The 22860-nt window shown below is 43.1% G+C and overlaps 1 protein-coding gene and 1 long non-coding RNA gene across 2 annotated transcripts in view; one reads left to right on the top strand and one right to left on the bottom strand.

Moving 5' to 3' along the window:
- Positions 1-2780: 2780 nt before the first annotated feature.
- The window catches only part of LOC108703835 (oocyte zinc finger protein XlCOF7.1-like), a 43720-nt gene continuing 23640 nt past the window's right edge, over positions 2781-22860 (bottom strand). Inside the window, exons 6-10 of the mRNA XM_041576353.1 lie at positions 21494-21635; positions 19827-20664; positions 7368-7418; positions 7155-7278; positions 2781-5032 (exon numbers count right to left, since the gene is read on the bottom strand). Of these exons, the coding sequence (XP_041432287.1) occupies positions 3267-5032; positions 7155-7278; positions 7368-7418; positions 19827-20664; positions 21494-21635 (2921 nt within the window). The 3' untranslated portion in view covers positions 2781-3266. The remainder of the gene's footprint in view (positions 5033-7154; positions 7279-7367; positions 7419-19826; positions 20665-21493; positions 21636-22860) is intronic.
- Positions 9340-11395, top strand: LOC108703814. The gene is made up of 2 exons (XR_001933501.2): positions 9340-9489; positions 11080-11395. It is a non-coding gene; the product is annotated as an uncharacterized LOC108703814 (long non-coding RNA).

Here is a 22860-nt window from a genome sequence, read left to right as displayed (position 1 = left end):
AGGTTGGTGTCCTCAAAGAGAGCGACCAGATAAGCCTCGCTGGCCTCCTGCAGAGCCATGACGGCTGAGCTCTGGAAGCGCAGGTCGGTCTTGAAGTCCTGAGCGATCTCCCGGACCAGGCGCTGGAAAGGCAGTTTGCGGATGAGCAGCTCGGTGGATTTCTGGTAGCGGCGGATCTCGCGGAGAGCGACTGTGCCGGGCCGGTAACGGTGAGGTTTCTTGACTCCGCCGGTAGCAGGAGCGCTCTTCCTGGCTGCCTTGGTGGCCAGCTGCTTGCGGGGAGCCTTCCCTCCGGTAGATTTACGGGCGGTCTGCTTGGTACGAGCCATTGTCGTCAGTAACAAGGTTTTTCTCCTTTTGCTTAGCTCGAGTCACATTCCGGCTTTTTATCCCCGCTGCATCTCTGTGATTGGATAATATTGGACGCACCACTGTCTTTCCAGCAAATCCACAACGGTTCGCTGAATCCCGCCCACAAGAAGCTGTACCATTGGCTAATTTTAATAGATCCCGCCCGTGCACATTGCAGGGTATTGAGCCGTCGATAATCTTTATTCTCCCCTCTGTGGTCAGAATAGCGCAGCGCTTTAAAGAGAAGCCGTTCTCGTAGGCTGGAACGTGAGCTCCGAGTTTATTGGCCGGTATAAGCGCCACCCTGAGTATTTACGCTTCTACTGAGCCGGGGCACGAGGGAGAGGCGTGTCTGTGACGCTCCAGTGTAATGACGTCGTTTTCACATTGTCTCCAGGAGGAGGAGCCTTTGTAGGGACTTGTCACTTGCGCTGGGAGAGTAAAGTCTGTTTTGGGAAATTCTCAGCCCCGAAGCAGATTCAGCAGAAAGAAACTCTGACCATTGACTGCCCGAACTGACTGTTACAATGTCCCTTTGGGCGACACCCAGCGCTGGTTTGAGGTATTACAGGAGGATTGGGCGGAGTCAGGTTGCTGCTCTGGGGATCACGTGACACCAGTCTGTAACTGATTGAGGGGAGGAGGGATTTGAGCAGCTCAGTTGGATTATGGACTGAGGCCTCCTGTGCATTTAGTTCAACCAAGTCCCAGTGTAGAATGGTTTGGGTTATGGGGTTGGCCGGGCAATTTCATGGACAAATAATAAAATATATATTAGTGCGTAAAACACCCGAACCCTGCGCCTGGAATCACTCCCTGGTCTCAGTTTTGCGACACTTCATCCGCACTTGTAAAACTCACCTGGAGGTCAGGTGTCGGCGGCCGAGGTGCTACTGCCCTGAACCCGCAGCAATGGGACAAGTGGAACGTTCCATCCAGATAATTACACTCACCAGAGTAGCTTCTACAACTTCTCTCTTTATTGGAACATGGCTAAACTCATGTGTGACGTGTTTCCTGTCTTGTACTCCGTCATAAGCAGAAAAAGTCTTTGCACATAAAACAAATGACATTTTATAGATGTTTCTAAGACACAGTGGGTCACTGACAAATCCCCACTCTAAAGGGTTACACAGATACAGTAGAGTGAAACACAGAGTTGAATTGGAGAAAAGGGAGATTAAAGTTACTACAACAAATAGGGACCAATGTTATCAGATAAAAAGTATAATACAGAAGCAGTTAGTTATCCTGACCAGCTCATTTGTCCCTAAGAGGAGGGGCAAGTAAAGTTTATTACAAAAGATGGAGGTCCATCGGATTTCTTATTGAGATGCTAGGCTGCTAAAAAAAAGGTTACATTCCCTATTTGATGTGTCCTGCTATATCGGAGTCTACTTGCTGTACTTTTTAGCAACTGGGTATTCATAACGTGGGTTTTATAACAATGTTGCTAGTTGAGATGGAGTTTTAAGAGTTGGTTAAAGATCTTTGCCTTTTTTAGTTAGGTAGACAGATTGCGTTAGCAAGTTAGTTAGTGAGGCCCTATTGCCACCAGTTAGGAGTGCTGCATGTACTAGTTGGCCATTTGATCTTAGATAAAGAGTTATTCAGTTTAACCAATACTGTGTGGGCATTATTGTTTTGTTCCTAGTGGGGCCACTTGTAGGTGCATTCCCGGATCCCACTAGGTGGTACAGCACTAGTAAGTACCAGGTACCCAGTCTTTCCCAATACCACTGCGGAGTGGCTCAGGTTTGTCCCGTGTCATTAGGTAAGCGCCACACCTGTAGTGGAACACTGACAAATGGTTGTCGAAAGGGTTAGACATTTTTTAGCACCATGTAAAAGCAACACCAAATTTTACTTATAATTGCCTACAAAATAAGGATTTTTTTTCATTTATCCTGTATGTCTCCTTTAAAGTTTCTTCAGAGGTGTCTGACATTTCTGCCTTGGAATCATCAGAGATCATCGTGGAGTTTTTACAGCCTGGTTTCAAGTAGGAGACATGTCCAGCAATATCAGGCTTCAGCTTTCTCAACCCTAACAGGATCCCAGTGGGCTCATAGGCCTCTGATAATTGTTTTTTTGTTATTAATACATTTAGTCAATTCTATTTTACACTGGCAGTGTCCAGATTGATTGCCCTTCCTCTGTTGTGATTTGGGACTGGGCCCCATTGATGCACAAGTTTCCCTTTGCCTTTTTTCTCTTCCTTCCATCCACACAATCCCAGTATTGGAAGGGGGGAGACATTTAATCCATTGGTTTGATGCTGGAACTCTCAGCCCATAATCTGGCAAGGGGTCAGTCTACATCTCAATATCGACACTGTATCAAAATTGTGGCAGTGTTTAGTCTCAGAAAAGGTCTATTCTTCTACTTTACATGTTTGATAGTAAATCTCTAGGAAGGCAATACAAATATTATTATTATAAAATGTATTTAATAAAAAATGGTAACCATATCCAGGCAATTAATACACAGTACATACAAAAAGAATCATTATTATAATATTAAATATAAAAACATAGTACTGCATGTTCAGTTTACTGGGTGCAGAGAATGGCACTGTAGATTATGTCTGCCTCAATCCTGTAACCCATAGCAACCAAACATTAACTGGTCTAATACAGTTATTATAACAGACAGGCATCTGGTTACTATAAGTTACTAGACAGAGACAATCTTTCCCACAAAGCCATGCTGCTTAAACAGTTATTGCACATCATCTGCCACATGGCATCATCACACCCAGGCTTGCCATTAATATATATTAAGTACATATGGACACCCAAAGTAATGATATACAGCACCGACACCCCAGGTGAAAGGCACCTAAATCCTTCGGGCAGGTTTAATGTGAATTTTTCTACGCTGAAAGAGACTTAACGGCATTACTATAAATAACATTAATGGTGAACTCTGCGGTGCGAGGCCAGATTGGAGGGGCGTGTAAAGTGTTTCCCACAGTCCAAGCAAGGAAAAGGCTTCTCTCCAGTATGAGTTTTCAAGTGCAGATTGAGTTGAGAGCGCAATGTAAAACATTTGCCGCACTCAGAGCAAGAAAATGGTTTCCCACCGAAGTGGATTTTCTGGTGCCCATTAAGGCTCGACCGTGCAGTGAAACACTTTCCGCATTCGGAGCAAGCGAACGGCTTCTTTCCCGTGTGACGCTGGACATGCACATTCAGCTGGGATTTGTCAGAGAAGCATTTGCCGCACTCTTGGCAGCAGAATGGTTTCTCCCCGGTGTGAGTTCTCTGATGCACGATAAGGTGGGAGCGAAGGGTGAAACATTTTCCACACTCGGAACAAGCAAACGGCTTCTCCCCTTTGTGAATTCTCTGATGGGCGTTAAGCTGCGACTTTTGCCTGAAGCATTTGCCGCAGTCGGAACAAGTGAACGGTTTCTCTCCTGTGTGAGTTCTGTGATGCACAATCAAGTGTGCTTTCTGTGCAAAGCATTTTCCGCACTCGGAGCAAGAAAATGTGTTTATTCCCGTGTGAATTCTCTCGTGTCTGACAAGGTTTTTCTTTCTGCTGAACCCTTTATGGCATACGGCACAGGTATATATTGCTGGTAAGGTGGAGGTTCTTATTTTAGATGTATATAGAAGTTGGCTACTTTCCCTGCACATCATTTCTGAAGGACAGAAATTCAGGCTGCACCCCATGATAGAAGTGGGTGCATGTGATCCCTGTATCTGTTCTGTAAGTGGATAAATGCTGCAATCTGATTGGTTTTTCCCTTCCCATGAAGCAGATGCCTCTTTAATAGCATTTGATATATAATTAGCTATAAAGCTGTCATACAGGCTGCATCCCATGATAGGAGCAGGTGCATCTGTTCCCTCTGTCTGTTCTGTAAGTGGATTCATTGTGCAGTCTGATTGGTTTTCTCTTTCACAAGAATCTGACTCCTCTATAATACTATTGGATATATAATTATTTGCCAAGTTGTTTTTCAGACTGCATCCCATGATAGGAGCAGGTGCATCTATTCCCTCTGTCTGTTCTGTAAGTGGATTCATTCTGCAGTTTGATTGGTTTTCTCTTTCACAAGAATCTGACTCCTCTATAATACTATTGGATATATAATTATTTGCCAAGTTGTTATTCAGGCTGCATCCCATGACAGGAGTAGGTGTATCTGTTCCCTGTATCTGTTCTGTAAGTGGATTAATGCTGCAATCTGATTGGTTTCCTCCTTGAAATGAAGCCGCTTCCTCTTTAATCCCATCTGATATATAATTCTCTGCCCCACCGTTATTCAGGCTGCATCCCATGATAGGAGTAGGTGCATCTGTTCCCTGTATCTGTTCTGTAAGTGGATTCATTCTGCAATCTGATTGGTTTCCTCCTTGACATGAAGCCGCTTCCTCTTTAATCCCATCCGATATTATATAATGATCAGACAAACTGTTATTCAGACTGCATCCCATAATAGGAGTAGGTGTATCTGTCCCCTGTATCTGTTCTGTAAGTGGATTAATGCTGCAATCTGATTGGTTTCCCTCTTCACACAAAGCCACTTCCTCTTTAATCCCATTGGCTGCCAGGGGCTGTTTCGCAGGAGAAGTTTCATGGTTTATGACATTTCCAGCTGTTTTTTCAGTAGCAATCTTGCTTGGGGCAGTATCAGTGGTAACATCCCTGTTATCATCATATTCACAATCTGGCAAAGATACAAAGAGAAAATTGTTAAAAACTGTACTTATGAATCACAATATAAACCGAGTGAGAGAGAGATTTGGAATTCTCTGAAACTCATGAACTAACTGGATAAGTGGGAAGAGTACTTAGAACTATCCTGACAGGGTGCAAGCCAATTTCCTTTTTGTTGGTGGCCGGCCAGTGGCTCAGGAGACGTCACAGGTCTCTGCAATGTAAATGCCATTGTACTGCTACATCATACAATAAAAACTGCAAGGACTGTAGCAGTGCTTTGTCCCACACACACCGCAAATAAAGGGAGAAAGGAGTTTCCCAATTATGAACTGGGACACTTGCCCTTTTCCTAAAGAGCAGCCTCATGGAGAACTGTAATTTGGGGCAAACTGACATGGCACGATCTGCATTGTATTTTAGTCCACCAGCATGTTGCTCTCACTACACCACAGAAAGGGCAAAGCTTCTTCAATAAAACAAGTGTTTAAGGTAGAAGCAGAAGTTTTTCCTCCAACAGTGATAAAAAGCAAGGAGTCTGGAGAGAAAGAGGTGTTACCTCACCAAGATAAATATCTATATTCCAGCCTGTGGGGAATAAAGGTGGGACAAATATCTAGCCAATGACAGACACTGAAGCATGCGAACCATGGAAAGAAAGGCTTCCTTTTTATAACTGATTGAAATACCCCAGTGTAATAAAAGTATGTTCGCTAAAGCAGATCTGACTTAAAGGGTAGTGACACATACCAATTTTACAAGAAATGTGCCACAATACCTACATGAAACTTTTCTAATGGATGTGCTGTCCCCTGCCTCCCCCCACCTCACCCCTTTTTAGCCTTTGTTGGTGTTTGGCGCAGCTTGAAGCGGAGAAACTTCCTGGTTTACATCTTGCTGTGGGGGCAGGCCAATGTTTACATAGGCTGGAGGAGAAGTGAAAACAAGGCCCAGCCTATTAGAACATAGTCCCAACCCCAAGCATGCGGTCACTCACAAAGCTGTTCAACTTCACGCTGTGCAAGAGTCCGACACAGGTGAAAGAGATACTGACACCAGAAAATAATCTTTTTTTTATATCATAACATTGTCTTTGAATGTGATTTATAATGTTGCCATAAAGTATTTTCACAATGCTTTTACATTACCTGTCTAATTCCCCATGCTCCTCTATGAGGGGGCTGCCATATATGTGCAGCAGGAGTCCGTTAGCATTAGAAACTGACAGGCTGAGAAGGGACAGTCAGGTTGGCAAAAGAGTTAGATTTAGGGACTTCAAGTGACAATTACTTACAAAAGCAGAACTATCAGCGGATAAACAATCAATGTGACCTATAGGTAACTTTTAATGTACATTCATATTTCAAAAGAATTTTTTTTGTGTCAGTATCACTTTAAAGGAGACATATAAGATAAATGAAAAAACCCTAATTGTGTAGGCAATTATAAGCAATATATGGTGTTGCTTTTACATGGTGCTAAATATTAATATTATCTTTAAAAATAGCCCCTTTATTGGAGCTCCCTATAGATGTTCTCTGGTCCCTGTCTGTGTTTCAAATGAGGGGTGGGCGTGTCCCTGCCAGAAGCACAGTAGGAGGGGGACAGCCAATCACAGCCCTGCAGTCACACAAGCACAGACAGGCTTCAGTTCCCTTTCAGGTCCTGCTAGCTGCTGATTGGTTCTTGTCCTACAGTGCAGTGAGCTGAGTGCACAGCCTGGGAATTCAGGGAGCAGCAAGTGGAAGAGAAGGGAGGGATTATTAAGGTTTTTGCAGAAATATTCATTAAATATTCATGAAACACTACATTTTTAAGCACAATTCTTCTATATCTAAATGAGTATAATGCACTGGTACATTCTTATTTTTTTACACAAAAAATGTCTCCTTTAAGAAGTGGTGATCAAGCAGCAAATAGCAGCACTAGGGGTTTTGCAGGCATAGAAACACATTCCCTTTAATATTGGAGAGTCACTATCCCTTTTAGTCAGATCTGCTTTAGGGAACCATCCTCTAAATATAACTTTTATAACCAGGAATTAGTGAGAGTCACATATTCAGGTTCATCATTCATTTTTCTTTGTTTCCAATTCAGATCAATACGATATTATGTGCGAAAACATTACTCACCCACTGGGTGGAGCTGCTGAGGCTCCTCCTTCATTCCTCCCCTGTAAAGGTCCTTGTTTCCTTTTATATAGTCCCACTCGTCCAAGGAAAAATAGATGGAAACATGATCAGTCCTTATGGCAACCTGTGATACACAATGTTCCAGTCATCCCCCAGCCAGAGAAAGGGATTATCATCCACTGTTACTAAACAATAAGGGGCCGCTGTACCCACCTCTCCAGTCAGCAGCTGGATGATGTTGGACATGAGTTCCAGGATCTTCTTGTCATTCTTGTTATTTTCCTTCTGTATGACGGAGCCAGGGGCATGCAGGGCCCCCCCATCATCTGACTTCTTCCTAGGGATGTAGTGCTAAATATTGAAAGGAAGAGAGAATGGTGTTTGAGCTGCAGAGAGACCCCCTTTGTACAGACAGACAGTCTCTTGTCAGTGTGCCAGTCACAGTGCCCCTCACCTCTCCAGTCAGCAGATAGATCATCTCCAGTGTCAGATTCACCATTCTCTCCTTCTTCCCCCGCTCCTCCTCATTTTTATCCTTCTTCTTCTTCTTCCCCTTCATCCCTGTGTCACTCGCTTCCTCCCACATTCCCATTGGCTCCTTGTGGGAGGGACGGACCTGGAAGTGACCCTGGAATTAAGCAGATAAGAGATTTATTGTATGTAGTGATTATTATTACAGTAATATTTCTAAACATTACTACAGGAGCACAGATATTTGATGACAATGGTTATAAAATAACTAACTGAATGAACTACCACATTAATACCATTGGTCGTTTCTTTTTGCAGAACAGGGTGTTGCTCTCTGGTCCATAGACCAGGTCTCTCTGCAGGACACAAGCTACACTATATAGTGAAAAGTATCAGGGCACTTGCGACCCATTCATATGCAGTTATTATTATTAACATTTATTTATATAGCGCCAGCATATTTCCCAAAAATAGAACATATGGAGTTACATACATCACAACCAATAAGTTGCCTCCTCTTTACTGCTGTAGCTGCAGCTAATCCTCTCAGAAGATCCCACTAGATGAGATTTGGTTCTATTCAGCCACAGGAGCATAACTGAGGTTGGGCGCTAATGTTGGGGTTCAGGTTCGCGGTTGCTTTCACTTGAGGTCAGGGCTGTGTGCAGGCCAGTCAAATTCTTAGCAAACCCTTTCTCTATGGACCTGGATTTGTGCGTTGTGCATTACTGCCTTTCCCCTAATTGTTTTCTTACAAAGTAGGAAACACAAAATATAATTGCTCTCTCTAGTCATAACATTTGCTTTCACTGGAACCAAGGACTTGGTTAGGCTGCAAGATATGGACGTTTATACCTCGAGGTGGCATTCCACAAACATGCTTGCCAATGTACCCAATGTGCTCTGCATGCCATAGCCCATTGACTCCCCCCCCATTGCCACCCCTTTTTCTGTATCAGTTTCTGCAGCAGGATTATTCATACCCCAGTTCCACATGTGCACCGTGCAGCAGGATCATCCCGCATTCTCCCAGTGCTTACTCCCCAACGCACCACTGTAATTCATATAATCTCAGGTAATTTACATTTACTTCTCCAACCTCTGTTAAACTAACCAGCCTCTATTCAAAGATCCGTCCTCTGTCCAGCCTCTATCCAACTATCCATCCTCTGTCCAACTATCTATCCTTAATTCGGCAGGCACGATTTGCAAAAATTTGCAAAATTGTGGCGAAAAATCCATAGCGACAAAAAAAAATTCAGCGCGTCAATATTCGTATGCATAATACTGTCGCAGTCTAAATTATTTGGCTATTGACTTTAATGCATTTGGACAAAATAGTCAAATATCAGCAAAATAATTTTGACACCAATGCGTTTCACAAATGTTTCTGTGAAGCAAAAGTGGCACAGATTCGCCCATTACTATCTATCCTCTGTCCAACCTCTATCTAGCTATCCATTGTTTATGTAACTGTCCAGCTGTAAGAAATTGGCATCTCGATTTTGTTATTTAATATGAAAGCTGTTGTTCAGGGAACTTACATGAAGCCCTGATTATCATAACAAAGGTTTTCCTGTGACTACTAAGGCCTTTGTCTGCTGTGGGGACCATAAAACTGATTGTGTATGCGAGAAAACTTGCTCAACAGGATGTAGGCAAGTTGGGGGTTTATCACAGTATTTTGGCAGTTGGGAGGGTTTCTGTGGGGGCAGGTGAGAACCCAGGATAAAAGAATGCAGGACAAATGTGAAGGGAGCTGGGCAGCTGAGAGCTGAAGAAGCTGGGACAAGACAACATGTGAGGCATGAAGACCAGAGGGGAAAGTAGATATGAAGCTGAACTCCATTCCCATACCTTTTTGGTAACAACAATGTAGACTTGTGTAATGTGTAACTGTAAATATTGTAATTATTGTTCAGTCTAAGTGTAATCATTTATGTAGAACAATCAATTGATTTATTTTACAATACATCACTTTACTATACGCTCATTGGTGTGGATTCATTGTCTGCTTGCTCAAAAGAACCAGAACCCCTTGTAAGTGGGTTGAGGTATAGTGATATTATTATTAATGATATAATATACAATATAAACTTACATAGCCCTTTTCCAACCTCTATCCAAATATCCATCCTTCCATCCAACTTGCTATCCCTAGTGACCGTCAAATGAATTCGCCAGGCACAAATTCATGATGACTTTCCACGTTTCGCCGCTAGCCAATAAATTTGCGAAACTGCAGTGAAAAATCTGCAGTGACAAAAAAAATTGTTGCACGTCAGAATAGTTGAAACGGCACAGATTCGCCTATCCCTATCTATCCTCTGCCCAACTATCCATCCTCTGTCCAACCTCTATTCAACTATCCATCTTCTGTCCAACCTCTATCCAACTATCCATCCTTCCATCCAACTTGCTATCCCTAGTGACTGTCAAATGAATTCGGCAGGCACAAATTCATGATGACTTTCCACGTTTTGCAGCTAGTGAATAAATTTGCGAAACTTCTGTGAAAAATCCGCACAGACAAAAAAAAATGGTTGCATGTCAGAATAGTCTAAACGGCACAGATTTGCCTATCACTATCTATCCTCTGCTCAACTATGCATCCTCCGTCCAACCTCTATCCAACTGTCCATCCTCTATGTAACTGTCCAGCCCCTTTCCAACCTCTATCTAACTATCTAACCTCTATTCAAGTATCCAACCTGGGTCCAACCTCTATCCAACTATACATCCTCTGTCCAACCTCTATCCAACTGTCCATCCTCTATGTAACTGTCCAGGCTATTTCCAACCTCTGCCCAACTTTTATCCAACTATCCAGCCTCTGTCCAACCCCTATCCAACGATCTGGCCTATGTCCACTCTTTATCCAACTATCCGGCCTTTGTCCAACCTCTATCCAACTGTCCAGCCTCTATGTAGTTTCTTCACTAATTGTGAAAAATGTTCCCCAAGCCTCTGCTGGTGCAGCATCTCCACGCACATTATATTACATACATTATATGCACAGCAGTGTGTAGTGTTAGCGCATTCACATTTCTCATAAGTCTCTATATAAAGGGGAATCTTGAGGGGGAAGCCTAATGGGGGTATCGGGGGCCTGACAGACTGTTGAAATATGATTTAGTTACTGGAAATATACTGCACTATGAATCCCTCATAAGGTCTTTTGAAGCTTAAACCAACAAGCTATTGACACAGCGTAATTATGAATAGGAGAATACACTGAATAAAGCTTCCTCCTCTGATAAGCAACTGATTTCGACTCCCACGTGATGCTGCGTGGTACATTTCCCATCAGTCTCTGTATAAAGGGGGATGCTGAGGGGGGTTGCATGTAATGCGGGGGAAGGGCAGCCCTAATGAACACAAAGTTAACAGTAGTTGCCCCCTTTTTAATTAGGAAACATAACGATTCTTTTAAACACAAATTTCCATTTGTAAGACAGAACTTTGTGCTAAAGGCATTAGTGGTGGCACAGTGAGAGGAATGAGGCTGAATCTGTGGGACAGACGGACAGAAGACAGACAAGAGCTCAGCAGACTGTGCGTGTGGATAGGAGCAGATGTCCTGCCTACAGACAAAGGAGAAGCAGATGGCAGCGCTAGGGACAAAGGCAGAGGATTGGAGTGACGCACACAGGCCTTCCTCACTCACATATGTAGCACATATGTCTCTCTATACACGCCTGTTACATGTGTGTGTGTCGTCACAGCTCCTTATATTTACCTGCTACAGAAATAAAGGGCAAGAAGTTAAATATTTGCCAGGCTGCTAATGTTGCTGGAAATGAGTGAGAGAACAAAGGAGATGCCTCGCTGGAAACCCTTGTCCAAAGTCTCTGTGAGGGGAATGTGAGGGGAATGTGGGGGATGGAAATGTGTGAGAAGCTGCAGCTGACTGAACCCCCACCTCTCACTGTGCAGCACTCATTTAGCCACAGCCCTGTCAGCACATTCCCCACATGTACCAATGGATAAAGGGAAACATTATCTGTAACACTGCACTCACTCACTTACACACTCACTCACTCACTTACACACTCACTCACTCTCTCTCTCTCTCTCTCTCTCTCTCTCTCTCTCTCTCTCTCTCTCTCACACAGACATTGCCATAACAACCAAACATGATAGTGCCACTATTTCCTCTGCCTCTTACTGACCTGCTCCTGTTTCCCAGATCTCTTTCCCAGCATGCTGTGCTGCCTGGAGCTGCGCAAGAAGGGAGTGGCATTCGCTCAATGGCTGTGTGTGGGAGGGACATAATCCCTCATTGGCTATGATGGGAGGGGGCAGGACAGAGACAGCCAGTAGAAACCTGGTTTTCTTGCCAACCAAACCAGATATTGTCAGCGCAGCCTCTGTTCCTTCCTGCTTCCTCCAGATCCTTTTCTCATGATGCTGCGCAGCCAGAAGAGTGGGCGGGGCGTAACCGTGCAATGGGAGACAATTGAATTCATAGACAGGGGGCGGGATTAGAGGCAGCGAGAAGCAATGAATGGCGGGAAGTGTAGGTCTGAACAGAACAATGGGCACAACGTGCTGGTTTATTTATGGTTTCCTTAAAGGCTTTGCGTAATGTTACCATGGCAACCAGTGTGGCAGCTCCATCACTCACTTAAACGGGTTGTTCACCTTTGAGATAACTGTTAGTCTGATGTAGCAATTGGTTTTCATTTTTTATTTGTGGTTTTTGACTTATTTAGCTTTTAATTCAGCAACTCTTCAATTTGCATCTTAAAGGAGACATATTGTGTAGAAAATAAGAATGTACCAGTACATTATACTCATTTAGATATAGAAGAATTGTGCTTAAAAAAGTAGTGTTTCAGGCTGATTTTTTGAATATTTCTGCAAAAACCCTAATAATCCCTCCCTTCTCTTCCACTTGCTGCTCCCTGAATTCCCAGGCTGTGCACTCAGCTCACTGCACTGTAGGACAGGAACCAATCAGCAGCTAGCAGGACCTGATAGGGAACTGAAGCCTGTCTGTGCTTGTGAGACTGCAGGGCTGTGATTGGCTGTCCCCCTCCTACTGTGCTTCTGGCAGGGACTGTTAGGACACGCCCACCCCTCATTTGAAACACAGACAGGGACCAGTTCTCTCCTTCTCCCGCTCCTCCTCATTTTTATCCTTCTTCTTCCCCTTCATCCCTGTGTCACTCGCGTCCTCCCACATTCCCATTGGCTCCTTGTGGGAGGGACTGAGCTGTAAGTGACCCTGGAATTAAGCACTTACATATTTCTATACAGGATTATTCCCAGCAATATCCCCCAATAGAATTACAGGGGCCCAGATCCATAGAATCCCATTAAATGTCCCACAGTCTGTGTCCCTACAGGGAATCCCTTATTCTCATGCTGAAGTGAGAGGACAAAGTGGTGCTGCACATTAGGAAGGAAAAGCCACAGTATTAGGGAGGAAGAGGATGAAAAGTGGGGGGTACAAGTGTCACAGCAATGCCCCAATGTTTCTCATTTTACACCTCACAACTTCCTTTATGTGTTAGTAACAATACGTGTTCCATAATAATCATTTGTCTCACGGACGGCACAATCCCCTGAAAACTTTGGATCACATGACTCACTCTGGATTAAGTGATGATGCAAATAAAAGTACAGTAAGGTTTCTGGTCCAGCCTGGGAAAATGTATGTCTGCTACTGATAGAAGCACATGCCAGGCCTCAGGGCTATTTTGCCATGTCAGGCACAATATGCACTGGCACAATATAAGCACTGGCACAATATAGAGACCGGCACAATATAGGGACCGGCACAATATAGGGACCGGCACAATATAGGGACCAACACATTATAGGGACCGGCACAATATAGGGACCGGCACAATATAGGGACCAACACATTATAGGGACCGGCACAATATAGGGACCGGCACAATATAGGGACCGGCACAATATAGGGACCAACACATTATAGGGACCAGCATAATATAGGGACTGGCACAATATAGGGACCGGCACAATATAGGGACCGGCACAATATAGGGACTGGCACAATATAGGGACTGTAATGTGTTATGTCTACCGCTCACTCGCCACTTCACTTTCCTGCAATGGCGGTGCTGGTCCTCTGTCGACCCTGGCAAGGTCCCTCAATAACAGCATCCTGACGAAAGGGAGGTTGAACCCCCCAAAACGTTGATATTTGTGGTGATACATTAATAAAAAGAGGGGCCACGTCCCCGACTACAGATATATAGAGTGTGTGCTGACCGAACAATATAGGGACTGGCACAATATAGAGACTGACGCTATATAGCAGGGGTGTCCAAACTACGGCCCGCGGGCCAAATGCGGCCCGCGATCCAATTTTAATTGGCCCTCAGCAAAGAGCAGAAGAGGAGCCGAAGTCACAGCAGCACGTCGCAGTGATTTTTTAAACTTTCTGTCACTCCCCCTCCCTCCCAGAAACCAGGCATGAAAAATAGCTACAGTGCTAAAAAAACCCGTTCTATGCTCTGGCTCAACTCCCCCTTCGATAGTTTTACAACTAAAGGTGGCCATACAAGGGCCGATAAAAGATGCCGACAGACCGAGTGGGCAGTTTATTGGCCCGTGTATGGGGGCCCCCGACGGGCTTCCCCGATCGAGATCTGGCCGAAATTCGGCCAGATCTCGATCGGATGGGGTTAAAAATCCCGTCGGATCGCGGCCGCATCTGTTCGTTGATGCGGTCCCGCGATCCGACCGCCCGTTTGCGAACGTGAAGGATCCGATCGTTGGGCCCTAGGGCCCACGATCGGATCAGCCCGATATTGCCCACCTCAAGGTGGGCATATCGGAGGGAGATCCGCTCGTTTGGCGACATCGCCAAACGAGCGGATCTATCCGTGTATGGCCACCTTAAGATCTCCCTTACATACCAGCTCTCCTTCTGCAGTTTCCGGCTCCCCCCTCCCTGCCAGAAACTAAAGGTGGACTCCGACTGTGACTTACTTCCCTGCTGCCGCACATTCATTTCTATGGGATCACTGAGAGACGCGAGTGTTGAATGTGCTGCAGCTTGATCCTGCTTATCAGCGATCACGTAGAAATGAATGTGCGGCAGTAGGGAAGTAAGTCACAGTCGGAGTCCACCTTTAGTTTCTGGCAGGGAGGGGGGAGCTCCAGAGGGAGTGCTTGTGTGTAAAGGAGGAGACAGAGTTTTAAGCTTTTTTTTCATGCCTGTTTCTGAGAGGGAGGGGGAGTTACAGAAGGTGAGTGTCTAACGGAGAGAGAATAAACAATTGAAATATAAATTATTATAGACTACAGAGGCTGGATGTGGGGGTGTGTAAGGGCTGGCTATGGGGACAGAAGAAGATCAGTGCAGTAGGGCACTAACATACCATAATGGCTTCACATTTAATTTTGCCTGGATCCAGCAGCTTCATGAATACTTAATGGTTCCAATCAAACAATGTCAGGCTGATTGGTCGGCCCCCACACATTTTCATCTCACCAAATCTGGCCCTCGTTGTAAAAAGTTTGGACACCCCTGCTATATAGGGACTGGCACAATATAGGGACAGACACAATATAGAAACCGGCACAATATAGGGACTGACACAATATAGAGACTGGCACAATATAGGGACCGGCACAGTCACTCATTGGCTAAAACTGGAGGGGCGGGACAGAGAGGGCCAGCGTACTCGTTGCCCCTGCCAACAAACCACATATTGTCAGTGACAGTGCAGCCAGGGGTGGGGAGAAGTTCAGTCTCTCAAAGGGACTCAGCTGCAGAATGGGAGTAATGCGTTAATTAGCAGAGGATCGGGCAATTTTCTACTTAATGGAATTCGCAATAGTTTTAAAAGTTTTCTAACGGAAGGATGGAGAAATGATAAGATAGAGGTTTGAAACGCATATCGAGGCGGAAGAGCAAGCACTCTGAGGGAAGGCTGTCAAATGAGATAGAGGCTTGGAACCCAAAAACGTAAAGGGATTTCTTTCAGGTACACGGATCGCTGAGTATGTGAGAGTTCCTGCTGTAATTTGTGAGCTATTTATTGAGGTTCATATTTATAAATTAGGCGCATCCTGTGGTAGTAGTGGTGTTCCTTTAGCAATAGGACTGACAGACAGAGGCTTGGAACGCACACAGGGAGGCTGCTGCGGGTCAGAGGCTTTTGGACAGCAGTGAATATAGAATATTTCATAGGTCACTCACCACACTGAGAGGGAAGCTTCTCTTTGTGGGTCATTGTGTGGAACAATGTTACACTGTATGGACTAAACACTGACCTTCCTATATATTTATCTTTATTCCCTATTAATAACATTGGGATCACTGACCTTCCTATATATTTATCTATATTCCCTATTAATAACATTGGGATCACTGACCTTCCTATATATTTATCTTTATTCCCTATTAATAACATTGGGATCACTGACCTTCCTATATATTTATCTATATTCCCTATTAATAACATTGGGATCACTGACCTTCCTATATATTTATCTATATTCCCTATCAATAACATTGGGATCACTGACCTTCCTATATATTTATCTATATTCCCTATTAATAACATTCGGATCACTGACCTTCCTATATATTTATCTTTATTCCCTATTAATAACATTGGGATCACTGACCTTCCTATATATTTATCTATATTCCCTATTAATAACATTGGGATCACTGACCTTCCTATATATTTATCTTTATTCCCTATTAATAACATTGGGATCACTGACCTTCCTATATTTTTATCTTTATTCCCTATTAATAACATTGGGATCACTGACCTTCCTATATATTTATCTTTATTCCCTATTAATAACATTGGGATCACTGGCCTTCCTATATATTTATATTTATTCCCTATTAATAACATTGGGATCATATCACTGACCTTCCTATATATTTATCTTTATTCCTTATTAATAACATTGGGATCACTGACATTCTTATATATTTATCTTTATTCCCTATTAATAACATTGAGCTCACTGACCTTCCTATATATTTATCTTTATTCCCTATTAATAACATTGGGATCACTGACCTTCCTATATATTTATCTTTATTCCCTATTAATAACATTGGGATCACTGACCTTCCTATATATTTATCTTTATTCCCTATTAATAACATTGGGATCACTGACCTTCCTATATATTTATCTTTATTCCTTATTAATAACATTGGGATCACTGACATTCCTATATATTTATCTTTATTCCCTATTAATAACATTGGGATCACTGACCTTCCTATATATTTATCTTTATTCCCTATTAATAACATTGGGATCACTGACCTTCCTATATATTTATCTTTATTCCCTATTAATAACATTGGGATCATATCACTGACCTTCCTATATACCTTCCTATATAATTTGTCTTTATTCCCTATTAATAACATTGAGATCACTGACCTTCCTATATATTTATCTTTATTCCCTATTAATAACATTGGGATCACTGACCTTCCTATATATATATCTTTTTTCCCTATTAATAACATTGGGATCACTGACCTTCCTATATATTTATCTTTATTCCCTATTAATAACATTGGGATCGCTGACCTTCCTATATATTTATCTTTATTCCCTATTAATAACATTGGGATCGCTGACCTTCCTATATATTTATCTTTATTCCCTATTAATAACATTGGGATCACTGACCTTCCTATATATATATCTTTTTTCCCTATTAATAACATTGGGATCAACCAACATTTTTACTGGCCTGGTGGCAACCCTAGCCCCCACCTATTTAACAATTAGGGTTGCCACCTGGCCAGTATTTTACCAGCCTGGCGGGTAAAAATGATGGTTGATCCCAATGTTATTAATAGGGGAAAAAAATTGAATATATAGGAAAGCCGGTATTTTTTTCCCCAGAAAAGATGGCAACTCTATTAACAATGGGAATAGTAGGCCGATGAAATGCACAAGATTATGGGCACTGGATCCATGTTACCAAGGTGGTGCCCACATTGAGGTACCAGGGAGGAGACTGGCAAAGAAAAAGTTGTGAAACCCTAATAGCCCCCCCTCCTTTCCCAGGCTTGAATATTGACGCATGCACAAATAAATCACAATGATGGCAGCTGCAAAAGGACTTCAAGGAATAAAATAATGAGTGTGATTTGCAACAAAGTGAATGCATTAAACTTAAATTAAGTTAACCATTCACTTCAGTGTATGGGGGACTATTTTTTACAGCAAAGAATGTTAGGGAAGCTTTCATTCTCCTTTAAGAGTCTAAAATTCCTAGCTCCCAATTTTAGACTACACTATAAGCTGAAGAGTAAAATGAATCCTTAGTTTTTACAGAAAGCATTGCTTACTCGGATACTAACAGGATACATCATGAGCAATCAATAGAGGGAGCTACTCAAAGGCACAACTTTTCAATGACCAATTTCTCCCCCATAAATCAATAGGAAGTGCAATCAAGAGTCATCCCACAAGAAGGAAACATTTGCAGGTAAACTATTCAGGGCTGTCTTCAATGTTGGCAGGGCCTGGGGTAAAATGGTTTTGCTGGGGCCTAATACTATCCAACTTATGACTCTGTGACTCAGCTGTTGCTGAAATACAACTCCCAGCACCCCCATGAGCATCAGTGTTTACCCTTACTGATGCCCACCTGTCGCAATTGTCACCATATTCCCATAAAGGAGACTTTTTGTGTAAAAAATAAGAATGTACCAGTGCATTATACTCATTTAGATATAGAAGAATTGTGCTTAAAAAAGTAGTGTTTCAGGCTGATTTATTGAATATTTCTGCAAAAACTTCCACTTCCTGCTCCCTGAATTCCCAGGCTGTGCCGGGGAGCCAGTGGCTCTCAGCTCAGTGCACTGTAGGACAGGAACCAATCAGCAGCTAGCAGGACCTGATAGGGAACTGAAGCCTGTCTGTGCTTGTGTGACTGCAGGGCTGTGATTGGCTGTCCCCTCCTACTGTGCTTCTGGCAGGGACACGCCCACCCCTCATTTGAAACACAGACAGGGACCAGAGAACATCTATAGGGAGCTCCAATAAAGGGGCTATTTTTAAAGATAATATTAATGTTTAGCACCATGTAAAAGCAACACCATATATTACTTATAATTGTCTACAAAAGTAGGGGTTTTTCATTTATCCGATATGTCTCCTTTATACTGCTGCTCTGCAGGACCTGGTATACAAATTAGAACAGTTGTAATCATCTGACTTTGCATGAACAATAGATTTAAGGAGGCTTTTGCACAAGTATCACTCTAGTGGTGATCTCAAGGATATGTAACTATTAAAGGAGACATATAGGATAAATGAAAAAAAAATTGTTATTTTACAATGTGATGTATACTATATTGTGCTGGTTTCACTTTTACTTTTGGCTGTAAATTAATATTGTCTTTAAAAATTTACCTTTTACTGGAGCTCCCTATAGATGTTCTTTGGTCCGTTTCAAATGAGGGGTGGGCGTGTCCTAATGGTCCCTGCCAGAAGCACAGTAGGAGGGGGACAGCCAATCACACAAGGAGACAGGCTTCAGTTCCCTATCAGGTCCTGCTAGCTGCTGATTGGTTCCTGTCCTACAGTGCTGTGAGCACAGCCAGGGAATTCAGGGAGCAGGAAGTGGCTGCTGATTGGTTCCTGTCCTACAGTGCTGTGAGCACAGCCTGGGAATTCTGGGAACAGTGCAGTGTGCTGCCAGCTCCCCTGCACAGCCTGGGAAAGGAGGCAGAAGCAAGGGAAACAGATGGTCAACCCCAAACACTACTTTTTAAAGTACATTTCTTCTATAGTAAGAGAATAATGCACTGGCAGATTTTAGTTTTTACCGAATACGTCTCTTTTAAACAAGTAATCCGCAGGCTTTGAACATCACTCATTTCATATCAGGAGGCAACGCTACAGTTAAATCACAGTTCCACGGAAATCTCGTTATATATTTATTATAGGAGACAAGTTTAGAGTAAATGAGTTTTGGAATTAATAGAAAGCTTTCCTTTCACATTGGACAGAAATAACTTTGACTTTCTGCCATGTGTTTCCTCTGATGCACAACCAGGTTTGATTGCTGTGTAAAACACTTGCCACACTCAATGCAGGGAAAGGGTTTCTCTCCCGTGTGAATTCGTTCATGCATAATCAGTTGTGCTCGACGTTTGAAACCTTTCCCACATTCAGAACAAGGGAAGGGTCTCTCCCCTGTGTGGATTCTGCTGTGTACCTTTAAGTGGGAGCGATACCTGAAACACTTGCCACAGTCAGAGCAGCTGAATGGTTTCTCTCCCGTGTGAATCTTCTGATGCTCCATAAAGACAGAGCGATAGGAAAAGCTTTTGCCGCATTCCTGGCAGGAAAACGGCCTTTCCCCAGTGTGAATTCTTTTATGTGTGATGAGAATTGCGTAACTCGTAAAGCATTTCCCACACTCGGAACAAGAATACGGTTTCTCTCCTGTGTGAGTTCTTAGGTGTGTATTAAGGTGTGACCGGCTTAAGAAACTTTTCCCGCACTCCGAACAAGAATATGTCTGTCCGGTGTGAACTTTCTTATGTACATTGAGGTAGGTGCGACTTGTGAAACATTTTCCACATTCGGGGCAAGAAACAGTTTTTCGGTCACTGACCCTTTGCTGTACAGCGTTGTGTGGAAAAGCATCCCTGCTATCAGAACTGCAGGACAGATTTGCCGTGTGGCTTTGACGATGTATTTTAAGCTGTGTACTTTGTGTGTAACATTTCCCACATTCAGAGCAAGAATATGGTTTCTCCCCTGAGTGAGTTTTCTGGTGCCGGATAAGGTTTGAACTGAATGTAAAACATTTGCCACAATCAGAACAGGAGAATGGTTTGTCCCCCGTGTGCACTCGCTGATGCTCGGCCAGCTTTGAACTACGAGCAAAACATTTCCCGCACTTGAAACAAGAGAAAGGTTTCTCCCCTGTGTGGGTTCGCTGATGTTCGGTAAATGTAGACTTCTGCCTAAAACATTTTCCACATTCCGGGCAAGAATAGGATTTTTCTCCTGTGTAAATACTCTCTTGCCTAAAGTCACTGGAACTTCTAAGGGATGAGGAATGTTTAACCAATAAGTTAGGAAATTTTTGGTGAGAAGCATACACGAATGTGTTCATTGTTTTGCTATTTTCATTGCAATCAGTTTGTGAAGGAGAGTTATTCAGGCAGCATCCCATGATAGGAGTAGGTGTATCCGTTCCCTGTATCTGTTCTGTAAGTGGATTAATGCTGCTATCCGATTGGCTTTCCTCTTCGCATGAATCCAACTCCTCTTTAACAGAGTCTGACATATAATTTTCCGAAGTGGGTGTGTCTGTGCCCTCTCTTGGTTCTGCAACTGTAATAATTCTGAAATCAGAAAGACTTCCTTCTTCCCAGGAAACAGACTCCTCTTTAATATCATGACATATATAATTATCTGCCAAGCTGCATCCCATGATAGGAGTAGGTGTATCTGTTCCCTGTATCTGTTCTGTAAGTGGATTAATGCTGCAATCTGATTGGGTTTCCCCTTCATATGATGCCAGTATGATCCCATTGGCTGGTGGGTGCTCTTCCGCTGGAGAAATTTCAGGGTTCTTGATATTTCCGTCGGTACAAAAATCTGCTCCTTCAGCCCCAATCTTGCTTGGCTCATTATTATAACATAATGTTCCTCCCAGATCAGCTGGAATATCTCTCTTATCTTCATATTTATAGTCTGGCAAAGACACATATACAGGGAGTTATTCTGGATGGTTTGAACCCAAAAATGGGATGGAGAGTCATTAGCATTCTGATATAAACACTTGAACTAGTGGTATAAAGGCCTAAAATCCTAAAATTTTTAAAGAGAGACGGCTAGGACCAGACAATTGTGAATCCACTCCCCTACTGCTTCTCTGCTCCTGCTCCACCGCTCGCGCACAGGCAGACGCAGTGGATTTCGGTGTTGAAACCTGACATTTTGCATTTCACACCGAAATCTGCCCGCAGTTCAGGAGACAAGGGGAGCAGCAGGGCAGTGGATTCTCTGCCTGCATAGAATCCGCAATAGTATGGATCATCTGGCTCTAGCCTTAGTCATTTTGTTGAAATTGTCCAAAGCCACGACTCAGTTATCAAAGGGAGGGGACACGCTTGCTCATTTACACAGGAGTAGAATAAGAACATGTTCCTGCCACCTAGAGGGATAAACCACTGAACTGAATAAAACAAAATGTTGGTATATTTATTCATAAAAAAATCAAACATTTTGATTATTCTGTACAGGAAGCTTTATCCATCAGCCAGTGCCTGCTCATTTATATAACTGAGAGTAACCTTTCAAGGCACATTCCTTCTATTTTAAGTAGGGATGCACCGAATCCACTATTTTGGATTCGGCTGAAACCCTGAATCCTTCACGAAAGATTTGGCCGAATACCGAACCAAATCCTAATTTGCATTTGCAAATTAGGCATGGGAAGGGGAAAATATTTTTTACTTCTTTGTTTTGTGACATAAAGTCACGCGATCTCCCTCCCCGCCCCTAATTTTGCATATGCAAATTAGGATTGGGATTCGGTTCGGCCGGACAGAAGGATTCAGCCGAATCTGAATCCTGCTGAAAAAGGCCGAAACCAGAACTGAATCCTGGCGCATCCCTAATTTTAAGAAGGGTGTCTTTAAATACCAAATACTTCTTGAGACTTTGGTTGATATATTTCTGGAAAATAAATAGTCAATGTGAATTAGTTTTTAGGGTCTATTCAGGGAGAACAAATGCAAGACAACAAACTGCCCAGTGTATCTATGTCTGTTTATTTTGATTTCTATATCTACATAAACTTCTGTAACATCAGCACATTAAGAAGGTCAGTCCCTTCAACCTTTACACCTAAGATTTTTAAGTAGATTTATAAGCTAAATTCATAGGATAAGCACTCATTACTCACCCAGTGGGCTAAGCTGCTGGGGATCCTCCTTTATCTCTTCCCCGCAAAGGTCCTTGTTTCCTTTTATATAGTCCCACTCGTCCAAGGAAAAATAGATGGAAACATGATGAGTCCTTATGGCAACCTGTCACACACAATGTTCCAGTCATCCCCCAGCCAGAGAAAGGGATTATCATCCACTGTTACTAAACAATAAGGGGCCGCTGTACCCACCTCTCCAGTCAGCAGCTGGATGATGTTGGACATGAGTTCCAGGATCTTCTTGTCATTCTTGTTATTTTCCTTCTGTATGACGGAGCCAGGGGCATGCAGGGCCCCCCCATCA

This window comes from Xenopus laevis, chromosome 9_10L (genome assembly GCF_017654675.1).
Source record: "Xenopus laevis strain J_2021 chromosome 9_10L, Xenopus_laevis_v10.1, whole genome shotgun sequence".
Classification (NCBI taxonomy): Eukaryota; Metazoa; Chordata; class Amphibia; order Anura; family Pipidae; genus Xenopus; species Xenopus laevis.
The sequence above is the reverse complement of the archived record's forward strand: the minus strand, read 5'-3'. Positions and strand labels throughout refer to the sequence as shown.